Below are 12,265 nucleotides of genomic sequence, written 5' to 3' on the forward strand. Positions count from 1 at the left end.
TACATGGATTAATGGAGAAGGTCGCCTCTTGTATGAGCCTCCAGCAACTAACAGATAATTAAACAATCTTCCCTTTATTCTGGATACTGAGTTCTATCTACAGGCTGTCATCATGGGTTCTTGGTCCATTTAGCAGAGAGCAGATACGGTGCAATTGCCTGTGATCAATGACATCATCTAATCTGTCCCACCATTCATGTTTGTTGTAATTGGCCCAAACTTGCAGGGCCGTGTTTGTGTCAAATTTCGTCTTGTTTTCTAAGTAGAATGAGTCCAGATGAGTCACAGTCCGGGCACGTGATCAGACTCCATTACAGACTAACAGAATCCCCTCCGGCTCCTCTCCTCCGAACCCCCCAGGGCCACGTCTAGGCTTTATTAGAGTGATGATAGTGGACGCTCCTCTCCATCGCTCCTGCCTCTTCTACTCTCCTCTGTATTGTATTGATTGCATTATATGGCGCCCCAGAGCCGACGCCTTAAGAATTCAATCTCAACAGATAAAAAGGCGAAAAGCATTGAATGAGCAGTGATGGAGGAGCATTGATGCCGCAGTTACTACAGTAGGAGCAACTTCTGCCTCCGTTCAAGTCTCCTCCTTTCTTACCTTCCCTCCAGACTCACCCGTACAACCTATGTCTCGCTCCTGCTAATGGCCGAGTTTACGCCTAAACAGAAAACGTGATGGTTGGGCGCCAATCGCTGCTGCATCAGCAAAGGCAAATCCTCACACATGCAGGATTTCTGTGATTGAGGCCAAAATGCAGACTAAGCTGAACACATGGAGATGCTTTTCCATGCAGGTTGTTCTGTAATTACATGTTTGTGCTGCAATTGAGGAAGTTTCATTTATGATTTCATGTTATTGATGCAGCTGGACCCTTACTGTCTTTATTTTCTAGGTTCTAGCCTCATATCTATTCTTTTGTTTTGTATCTTGTTCATGCTCTGCTGCGTTACACTTTAGCTTTTCTTGTACCTTCCTGCCATTGTTTTGCCTGGACAAATGGCTTCATGCAGACTTTCCCTCTTGGTGCCAGTGCAGTAGCATGTGTGTGTGTGAGTGTGTGTGAACGGGTGGTAACTCTGAAGAAAGCTGCAGCCGAGTTATCCCTCAGATTCTAATCTGCGCGTCTTTAATGCAAATGCAGCAGAATCCATTAAATGTTGAGGGTCATTTTTCACAGCAGAGCTAAAAGGACGGCAGTACAATGCAGCATGAGTGCGTGTGTGTTAAGCAAATGCAGACTAAGAAGCATCTTTTTGTTTTCATCAGCTGGTGTGGAAGCATTTGTGTGTGTGTGTGGGTGTGTCAGATCAATACAGTTCGGCAGCGTTAAATGCCTCCAGCCATTCATTGAGTGCACAGATGCAGAGCTTTGCCTATACGGAAATTACACACACACACACACACACACACACACACACACACACACACACACACACACACACAATATGGGCCAACCCGGCGAGCGCAATCATCATTATACAAGAAATGAAGACAAATGGAAAGGAAAGATGGAACAGACCCTGTGCCATTACACCAGCACACCGCCATAACAACTCAACTAATCTTTTATACTGAACTGCAGTCACACTGGCACAGGCATGTTGAAGCTTTGGTTACTACTCTGATGTACTGATAAAGGCAATAAAGTTAATGCTCCCTAACAGCCTGCAAAAACCTGAATTGGATGGAAATCAGCATTAATGAAAGTGCACAATAGAATATTGTATGAATATACTGTATATATTTCACAAACGGCACAACACAACAAATGGCATATTTTGGCTGATTCTTTTAGGTTTGCATCCAAAATTCCTCTGTATGAGTAAGAATTGATTGCTGTTAATCCCATCAATCAATACAAGTTCACCTCCACCATTGTGTGAGAAACAGCCCCATCTTTGCCGTTCCCTCCTCCTTGCTTTACCGTACCCTTAGTGCAAGTTCTGCAAATCTAATCCAATCCTTCTTATCATTTCTTCCTCTCTCCCTCTGTTTCGGTACTCGCTGCTCTTATTTTTAATCATCTGTGAGCCGACTTGTTATCTGTTAATCCTCATCGATCTCTGTAAGAATCTCAGCTGCTGTTTCTCGCCTCTTGATTTCCCTCACAGTTATGTGGTCCGATCTGCTGCAGGTCTTTCTTCTTTCTGCGCCTTCAGTCCCAATCCTTCCTCTTTGAGCTTTTGCACAACAAACTCAACTGCGGACAAAGCAGCCACAGGTGTGAGCACAGGTGTAGCTCATCACATTAACGAGGGAGATGCTCCACTAAGTCTGACTATCAAATCTGGTCCAAATACATTTTTTGCTGCCATTTAGAGGGTTTATGTTCACTTTAGAAGCAAACAGTTACTTAGAGTGGCGCTAAATGCGTTTTTCTATGGCTCAAATACCACTTTATTTAGCATTTTATGAAATAACCTTGAAGTTTAACTGTCCAAATACTGTGTACACACCTGAACGAAGCAATTATAAATCAGCTTCTAATCATTTTAAACCATATTAACCCCAGCTGGGGGCCTCTCCTTAAACTCGGATTACCTGTAATTTATATCTGGAACATGGAGGAATGCTATTATGTAATCATTATGAAGGCAGGAAGTTTTAATGACCTGAATGAAGTTGAATGTTTGTCCTTAAGAATAGGACGAATTTCAGCGAGAAAAAATTGCTGCTGGATGATTTGCATATGAAAGCTATTGTGAAGGATCATCTGTTCCTATACTTCTGCTGGGGGACTTTTTTGAATGACAGATCACAACTTTGAAGCGTTCTTCATCTGAGAGAGGAAATAACGAGCAGCTTCAATGTAAAAAGGAAATAAACATATACCTGCAGAAACAAAGTACAAAGCAGCGACGCCTGACACCCCGGAAAACTACATTTCAGCGAAGAATCTCTCCCGTGGGGGTTCAGCGGTCTCTTTGTAACAGAGAGGCAAATACAGCAGATCCATCCATCCGTCTGTTCCCACTGTGCCAATTAAGAAGCTCGGAAGGACCCGGAACACAAAACCCTAACGCACAAATACCAACTGCAAATTCCTTGATACACCGACCGACAAATAGCAAACCACAAGAGACGGGAAGGGAGGAAGTAGAACGACACGCTCAAGGTTTATAATTGAACAAAATAACCGGCAGACACTCAAACACAGCGAGAGCAAACACACTGGATATCCCGCCTGAAGGATTCCAATTATGGGATGAGTTAAAAGTTTCGACCCAAGAAATGGAAAATGAATAATGAATGAAAGAGTTCTCACTTTAATGTCAAATTTTGGGCTTGTGTTCCACTCAGGATGTTTGTAATGTAATTTGGATGATTATGACCGAATGTTACAAGAACATTTTGTAGCCAGGGATAAAAGGTGATGCATTTTCTGTAAATAAAGAAGAAGAAACTTTTTCCCACATTTTAGCAAGCAGAAGCAACCCGGAGCTCTATTTGATCGAGGCTCTGGAGCATCCGCTTGGAACTTTCCCATTACTGGAGCATCGCATATGAGAATCTGAATCAGCCACCAACATGCATCGTGTCTGAAACGCATAAAGCATAAGAACAAACTTCCTGTAACCTAATAAAATACAAACAGGAGTCTTAAGACTACAAAATATCACACTCTATTTTAAACTCCTACCTCAATAATGTAGGAGGTTGTTTCCAGTACTCAGGAGTGCTTATACATGGCATCTATTCTTAAGTGATAGCTGGGATTCTTACACAGGCTCTCCTGTTTGCTGCATGTCTCCTGTGCTACAGATATTCCATGTTTGACCCACCAACTTGCAGGCCTTGGATTTGGCTTTGAGTTGAAAACACAACAATCAGGAAAGGAATCAGGAAAAGGAAGAATTATTATGAACTTGTTATGTAATTCATTCGTTTTATTATGAACTGGGTCTAGGAATCAAGAGTATCTACCTTCTTTAACTATGGAATTTTGGTTAAATTGTAACTTGCCACACTGTTAAGCACCCAGAGCAGGGAGTCATATTATCCTCAGTATGAACTCTCAGGTGCTGACTTTAGCCTCGTGGATGCTGCAAGCCACGGTGAATGTGAAACCAAGGAGAAATGACAAAGCGAGAGAGAGAGAGAGAGAGAGAGAGAGAGAGAGAGAGAGAGAGAGAGAGAGAGAGAGAGAGAGAAAAATAGAAGCTGAAGAGGAAAATGTGTGTGTGTGTGTGTGTGTGTGTGTGTGTGTGTGTGTGTGTGTGTGTGTGTGTGTGTGTGTGTGTTCATACATTAAGTCCCTCACGACCTGCTCATCACCCGGATCTCCTTGAATTTCACAGGCAGCCTGGTCTGCATAATAAGATAGCATTAGCTTCTGAGGTGCCGGAGTAAGTTGATTTACGATTCGCTCCATCTGTCATTGTTTCACAGGAGCGACAGACTCTATTCATTCATAAAAAGAGATGAATAAGAAGCTTAACCAAACTCCAAAACTGAGACAAAGGTGGTTTCTTTTGAGGCATGGCAGCCAAATAAGCTGGACTGCCAATGTTACAGATTGCTACGCTGTAAAGTTTCCAGTCAAGAAGTGTCTAGCTGGCACACCGAGAGGCCAACTCTGCTGATTTGATATTAATGGCTGGCAGCAAACGGAACTCAATAAACACACACACAGTGTCAGCAGTGTAATGAGTGTGATGAATGGTGTGTGTTCTGTCCAGGAATTACAGGAAGAATTTCAAATAAACACACATCCACTGGAGAGTTAGTAGGATCACTACTTTTATGGGGTTAGGGGAGCTCACACACACACGCCTGCGCACACGCACACCCACCCACGCCTCCACAGCATTATGAGCCGAGGCAGAATGAAGAACTGAAAGGGTTAATCTCCTTTTTGCTCTTTCCTAAGCGGTCATGTCAATGTCGGCGGGAGGATCTGGCTTCTGCTTTCGGCGTCAAGAATGAAATTAAAGTCTGAATTGAGGAGACCGCATTCGTCACGTCTATCAAGCCTCCATCATCATCCTCATCATCCTCATCCTCATCATGCTTCCAGGGTAGATAAAGAAGAGGCGGGAGAAGAATGTTTCACAATCATAACTGCGTCATTTGTCACCGCGTACAAAGTGGGACTTTGATGTTGCCCTGAGATTTGGTGCTCTGGAGATTACGGAGATGATAAACAAAACAAAGTCATAAAAGCGTCGACACAATTCCCTTTTTTATTGCTCCTCCTCTGCTCTCCTGTCTTTCCAATTACCGTCACCTCATCTTCTCTGTGCAGTGAAGAAAAATTGCCTCCCTTTTATCTCCTCTCACACTCCAGCAGGCTTGTGAGAAGCCATCTTGGAGAGAATTCCACTCAGTAATATGCTAATATGCACTTTTAAAACGGGAATTCAGACAACAAATAAACTTTTACAATCATTACACACACGCGCACCTTCATCCAATTGAAATGGGCACACATTGCAATAAGTTTATCCATAACAGCAGACCTTCATTATGCCTCATACTGCGCTTATGCAACAGGTCAATCCTATTGATTCCTGATTGATTGTGTGCTTGTATAAGGCTCCATTATATGTGCTTTTAACGGCAGTGAAGACAAATACTCAGAATATTGGGTTCATGATTATTACACCTCAAGCGTAGAACTTTCCTATTGTGATTGAAGTCTTCATTTTGTGCGTGTGTGCTTCTCTCTGAGCAAAATGTCACCTCAAGCGTAAACAAACAGTTTCGGGGGACTTTCGCACTCACTATTACGGAAGTTGTCTCTCTGATGTTGAACTCAATCTGAACTACTGTGCTTCAACGCCAATTTTCAACGCCAATTTTCAACGGCTCCTATATTGCAGAGAGAGAGACAAACTGCAGCTCAGTTGATGCTATTCTTTAGCAAGGACCGAGGTTTCAGCTGCAGAGGAGGGTAACTAACACAGACGAGGCCTTTTAGATACTCCGGGTTCTCTCATTCATAGAGAATCGACTTTGCATCACTAATCTACGATGTGCACAGTTAATTCCAAGTAAGCTACACCTTTAATTACCCTCCACTGCTCTTTAGATGAAGAATCATCTTCAAATGTGTTCAGAGTCTCCATCTGAAGGCATCGTTATGGTCCAAATGAACATCCTCTGTGCATTCTGAGCATTCTCTTGAGCCAAACCAACCGCGCGGTAAATCGATTGCTCACTTACAGGTAATTACAGAAACTGAAGTTGTGGATTCTAACGTGTGCGGATCCACCAACAACTTACGGTGCAAGAATGAATAACTCATTAGCCTCCTGCCTTTTAAACAGCATGTCCAGTGGTCTTTGTGCGTCTGCCTCCTCACTTCATAGTCATTTCATTAGCTCTCATTAAAAGGATTGTGTGTTAATTTACTCCTGGCAGAAATGAGGTTCAGACTCTCTGGAGACTCTCTTTCTCTCATCTCGCTCATGACTCATTTTCTCCTTAAATATAAGTGATTGGAGTGCTTTAATTTTGTTTGGTGATTGCAAGTATTCTTATTTAAAGAACTGCCAAGTATTACTAGGCCGCATCCATATTCACCTTGTGTGATTTGAGATTGAGAACTTGAAGATTGGAAGTCTTTAATCGTGGGTTTAATGGTTCAATAGTTTTTATTCTTCACTTCTGTGACGGCTTATTAATGTTCAGGAAATCCTCTGCACTTCCTAAAGTCATCGTCTGTAAAGTACCTTGAAGTTGTTCACATCATGGGGTCCATTATCGTCTTCAGTCGTTTGACCGTCAACGTCTTTGAACTTGAAGAACCCCTATTCTAGTTAAGTGACTGAGTCTTAGTCACTAAAATGTCACATTCCATGACTATTAAGAGTCAGACGCCCACATTATCATGACTTCTTTGCCCTCTGTCCTCTGTCCTTTCTCTCGCCATCTGTTTTCTGTCTTATTCACTCCCCTCTAACCATCTGAGTGTCCGTGTCCCCATCTCTCCTCTGCTCTGCACTTTCTTATTGCTTCCTTAAAAACTTTCTGACTGTCCTTGACTGTCTCACAATGGAGTGTTTCCTGCGGTTGGAGACAATATAATGTTTGTGACTCCAGCAAACACACCCACAATCCCTCTGGTTAATGGACATCCTGGGCTGTCACTTCAGATGTCGTAGCTATTTCTCACTCCGAGTGCAGATTTGAATTTGAATTTAGATTGAACACTATGTTTAGGATCTGGTGCTCGACACACAACGTTCAGGGCAGCAACAGAGAGCCGCTGAGCTTCTTCCTCCCTCAGGATTTATACTTCATGTTCCTCATGCTTATTATTCCTTCATGGTTGAAATGTTGCTGTAAAAAATCCTTAGGGAGAAAGAAACTGCCTCTCTTTTGCCGCTTTAACCACCGACCCACTTTACCAACAGGTGCCAACGATGTCTGATGTCTTTTTTTTGTAACAACAATTCAGACTTTCCTGTCTGAAGTGCAGTAAGCAGGAGTTGTTCAGGTGTACTGCACAAAAGTAATATGGGGTTGGATCAATACAAGAGGCTTTGGCAGGCGATGGCGGCTTTGAATGTTACTTTCCGACTCATCCCTGGTGTACGGACGGTGTGCATTTCAGGACATCTGAGCAAAAGGCATCCTACCTCTGGAACAAACACTACAAGATCTCAGGTTTCAGGCAAAATCGCTCCAGACAATGATGAGGAAAAACAGCCTCAGGTAGCAGACGAGTGAGCAATCTCACTTATTTATGCTGAGGCTTTGTAGATGTATTCCACTCCATGATGTGGGAAGCAACCGGGAAGGTCTGATCATGTTCTGATTTGTCTGAGGAATGGTGCTGGGTTATCCTGACGTCTGAGGATGAGGAGGCAAACCTTACTACTGGGCAAACTACACCACAAACTATGTATCAAAACCTACTTTACACTGTGCAAACATCTAGACGTCCAGGCAGTCAAGTACACAGAGTATATAGAGTGATATGTAAGTGAGTCCTTGGTGCAAAACCCTAACTGAAGGTGAATGCGTCTGGTACACATGAGAGAGCTGCTCTATATAGCTTAAACCTGAGAGTACCGTCGCGCATGGAAGTGGGCGTGTCTTAACAAACCAGCCAATCAGCGAGAGGAACCAGTCGGTTCAGCGCTCAGGCAGAGTCGCTGTTCAACATAATGAGCTGAGCTGTGAAGGTGAGGGAGTCAGTGTTAGTGAGAAGGCAGACCTCCGGCTACACAATCAAAGAGGAAGTTTGGAAATTTGGGTTGTTCTCTTGTCGCATTGACCTCTAGATACGCAAACTCCAAACATTCTAAGGTAACTAGGCAACAGTGGATGGCCAGGATGCTGCATGTCAATTAGTGCTTATGTCAGTTGACTCTAATATGAAAGTGAACTGTGTGAGGACTGGAGGCATGATCAACCAATTAATCCTGCACAGAGACAGTCGGCCAGGCAAACAGCCAAACGGCCTGCACGCGCTGTTCATTAAAACCAAATACTCCCAGCAGTAAGACGTGCCAGAAAGATTCAATCTCAAAGAAACAGAAACCTGCAAAAACCATCCAGTCCCCAAACCTGCAGAGGGGCTTCATCAAAAATAGGACCAGTGCTTCAGGGTAGAAAGGTGATGGATGTTCATAAACCTGTCAACAAATCATTCACTCCTCAGTCAATCAGGGAGCGAGTCCATCAGCTGAAGAATCACAGGGTCAGCCGGTCCGTGCGCCTGCATACACAGCAGGTAAGAGGATCCCTAAGGGCTCTTCAGGAAAGGAACAGTGTCAGTCCTCTAGGTTAAAGGGTCACAAGGGCGCCGGCTCGCTTCGTTCTCAGCGGACCATTTTTTGACAAAGGTATTGATTAGTGAACCAAAGAAGCAATTTAATTGGGTTATAGGCCAACTCAAAAGCAAAGTATTCAAGCCCCTGTAGTGTTTTCACAGAGATAGCGGTCCACACGATCTCACAGCTGGTCCAAGGTGAGCGAGCTACTTTGCTGTACATAACCTCAGTGTTCCAAATCCGATAAATTCAACCGCGATCACGGAAACCACACCGCTGGAGGCCATGTGGGACTCGTATCCCCAACCTTGATACAGCAGGAAATGCGTGGCCCTCAGAGGGGAGGCTCACACACAGCATGTGGTCGGGATGCAATCAGGCACCAGCCACGGGAAAATACTGATGTACTATTAGGATCAGTGAGCATGGAAAATATGATGCCTCATGGTGACAAGGCAACCGAGGAAGAGAGGAGAGGAGAGGAGAGGAGAGGAGAGGAGAGGATCTGATTTATTTTAATAACAGGGCTTCCTGAGGAGAACTGGTTGGAACTGAACAGATTAATCTCACAGGTGCAATTATGACCACAGCAGTGTGAACATTTAACAAAATTTGAGGGTCTCGCCAAATAACCATGCACATTATAGTCTAATGGGTTGAGGAAAACAAATTCTCATCATCCCCAGCCTCGCTAGAGCAGCATCTGACTCTCTGCAATGGCCCGATCAATACCCCCAATGTCCCACACAGACCTTAAACTGAATGAAGTGGAACAGCAGCACAGAGGACAATGAGGTGGAACATTTTACCTGAGCAACAACTAAGGTGGCCTCCAAATCATCCATGCCACAAAATAAAACTCCAAACGGCTCCAAACGTATAAAATGTCCTTTGCTGACGCCGAAATGGACCTGCCAAATTCAACCATGTGGCACCGATATGTGAAACAGAGGGACGTTACGCAGTAGCAGGGACGTTACACAGCAGCAGGGACGTTACACAGCAGCAGCAAGGACGTTACACAGCAGCAGGGACGTTACACAGCAGCAGTAGAGACGTTACACAGCAGCAGGGACGTTACACAGCAGCAGCAGGGACGTTACACTAAACATAGAGGCCGAAGTGTATACGTTCAACATTCAGCACTCTGTTGCTATGTGCTTTCCCAACATGTGGCCCAGTCTCGTATCCCATTCGTTCAGTGAATTGGGAGGAGGCTGAACTTAGTAAAATGTCAAAAATGATTATTGGTATCAAAAGAAACTATCGGATATTTGACCCATCAAAAATGGATCACAAACGCAATTAACAAGACTTGTTTATTCAGGGTTTAGGCTTAGATTTTCTCTGTTTTTCGGTCATTTTCTTGATTTATCTTTCAAATATATCATCCACCAGTTACAGGCCACGATCCATTAAATCGCTTTATGTGATTAAAAGCAACACCATGTGTCACAGCTATATTATTTTTGTTTTGAACTGCATTGAGGTGAACTTGCAGCTGCTCCTCTTGTGTGTTTACTCCTGCAGAGGAAAATACAAGGTCCCAATAATAAGTGACACACACTAAACACTCCCTGAGAGCCTCATATGAATCCTCTATTACACTGCTCATCTCCTTCCCTCGGCCTCCCGTCTTCCTTAACTCCTCTGCCCTCTTCTGTCTCGTTCATTGATCTATTATCCAGTGATTTGTCTCTGCCCAAAACCATAATTCTCTATATCTCTTCGGTCATTTCACTCCCATTGAAGTTGTGATGAGCTCCGCTGATCTAAATGTTTCCAGCACAGCGCCGCAGAGCCGACTGTGAACCGTGACAAAATCAAAACACAACCTCATACATTTTAATACAACAGGAAAACAAGTTCCCAGTGGAGAGAATAGGAAAATGATTATCTGTGGGGCATTCAATAATCCAGAGTCACTGAATAATAGAATTGATACAATAGCTATTTCAGAAGTAAATACATTCATTGATTCTATTAACTGAGTCTAGATGAGTCAGTGATCCATCATCCTATTAGAATGCTCATCATTATCTAAAATATTTATTAATCAGTGAGCCTGTAAAACAAATCTAACAGCCACAGCACCAGGCTTATGTGATACCAGCACCTGACCTCTATTCCCCACTATGACACTGTACAGGGCCGTGCATATGGAGTGTACCCATCTGTCATTACGCAATACCTCACCTTGAAACTAACAAATATGTCAGTCAACAACCAGTCAACAATGATTCATGTTTAAGGTGGACAGATGGTCAATTTTAGGCTGAATGGAGAGCATTTTACCATTAATCCTGTCTACTATGGGACTTGTGATGTCTATTTGTTTATACACAAATAAGCTTTAAGTAATAAAAAAAGCAATTAACAATAATGACATAATGACATAACAATAACAACCACGTATTATTCACATGATACTCATTACCACTGATGCCACTGAATATGTATGGCATAATTTAAAACTATTAAACATGTCTAATGTTCTACTATGAAATCAACCATAATAACCCTTTTCATAGAGATAGCATGGAACCCACCTTGAGCGATGGCTATGGACTCGAACTTGTGCAGTTCTCGCAGGAGGCAGGTGCGTTCTGTCGGCTGGAGACTATAAATAAAGTCCTTGGCTCCGCGGGGCGAGTTGAGCGGCTCCACGGGCTCTTTCAGCGGGTGTGTGCCCAGGTTACACCTCTGCACCAACGAGGACAGCGGGCCCGGGGAAGGGGACGCTACGGCGGGCGCGTGGTGGACGCCGAGCCCGCCTCTGGCCAACCCGGTCCCGGCTCTGAGAGAGAGGGCGGGCCGCAGAACTCTCCGCACGCAGGGCAGCATAGCGGGGGATGAGAGGATGAGGAAAACACCGGGGAAGCTGATGGAGGAGGGGGGGAAAGACACAGGCCGTATTTATATCGACATTTTGAGGTTACACTCGCCTTCAAAATACGACCGGATGTATCACCGCAATGCTAAGTGTTGACAAGGCAGAAACAACACCGCGTCCCCTGACACAAAAGTGGGTCATTTAAGGGCGAAACGCGGCAGCCAACAACGATATACTATATTATTTACAACCGAGCGGAATACGCCATTTTACGCACATATTTACTGTGGAGATAAACGGGTAAACCTGGTTCAGGACAGGATAGCTTCCCGAAATCGAACTGCAACTTGGGTTACAGGACGCACCTCCGCTCCGTCTACGCTCCGCTGTCCCGTCCAGCAAACCCCGCACAAAGCAGCTCGAAATGTAGACGCTGCTCCCCGGCGCATACGGCTCTTATTCGGCCGCTGGGAGCTTTTATAAGCAGCCAATGACGGAGAACAAATACAACAACTGGATGTTATTATGGTGCCAAATCACATTTTGGCGTCCGTATCCCGGCTGGTGAAGAACCTCTGGATGTGGCAGCTGGCAGGATGGAGTGCAGCAGAGAGGGAGCAGCCCAGAAATATGTTCCAATAGCAGAGCTGCTTCCCTCCGTGCGTAACGCTGACGGCAACGCAACGTACGCACACGGCA

The 12,265-nt window shown here is 44.2% G+C and overlaps 1 protein-coding gene across 2 annotated transcripts in view; it reads right to left on the minus strand.

Annotated features, from left to right (window-relative positions):
- LOC143002579 (transmembrane protein 65-like) overlaps nucleotides 1-12,226 on the minus strand; it is a 28,655-nt gene extending 16,429 nt beyond the window's left edge. Inside the window, exons 1-2 of one of the 2 annotated variants that reach the window (XM_076152744.1) lie at nucleotides 11,932-12,226; nucleotides 11,283-11,614 (exon numbers count right to left, since the gene is read on the minus strand). In XM_076152744.1, coding sequence (XP_076008859.1) covers nucleotides 11,283-11,577 — 295 coding nt within the window. In that variant the 5' untranslated portion in view covers nucleotides 11,578-11,614; nucleotides 11,932-12,226. Of the gene's footprint in view, nucleotides 1-11,282; nucleotides 11,615-11,843 lie in introns of both variants that reach the window. The other variant, XM_076152743.1, reaches the window with a different exon arrangement.
- Between the last annotated feature and the right edge of the window lie 39 nt (nucleotides 12,227-12,265).

The sequence above is a fragment of the Genypterus blacodes genome, unplaced genomic scaffold (genome assembly GCF_046128005.1).
Source record: "Genypterus blacodes isolate CSIRO-AG114 ecotype Tasmania unplaced genomic scaffold, CSIRO-AGI_Gbla_v1 ptg000057l_1, whole genome shotgun sequence".
NCBI lineage: Eukaryota > Metazoa > Chordata > Actinopteri > Ophidiiformes > Ophidiidae > Genypterus > Genypterus blacodes.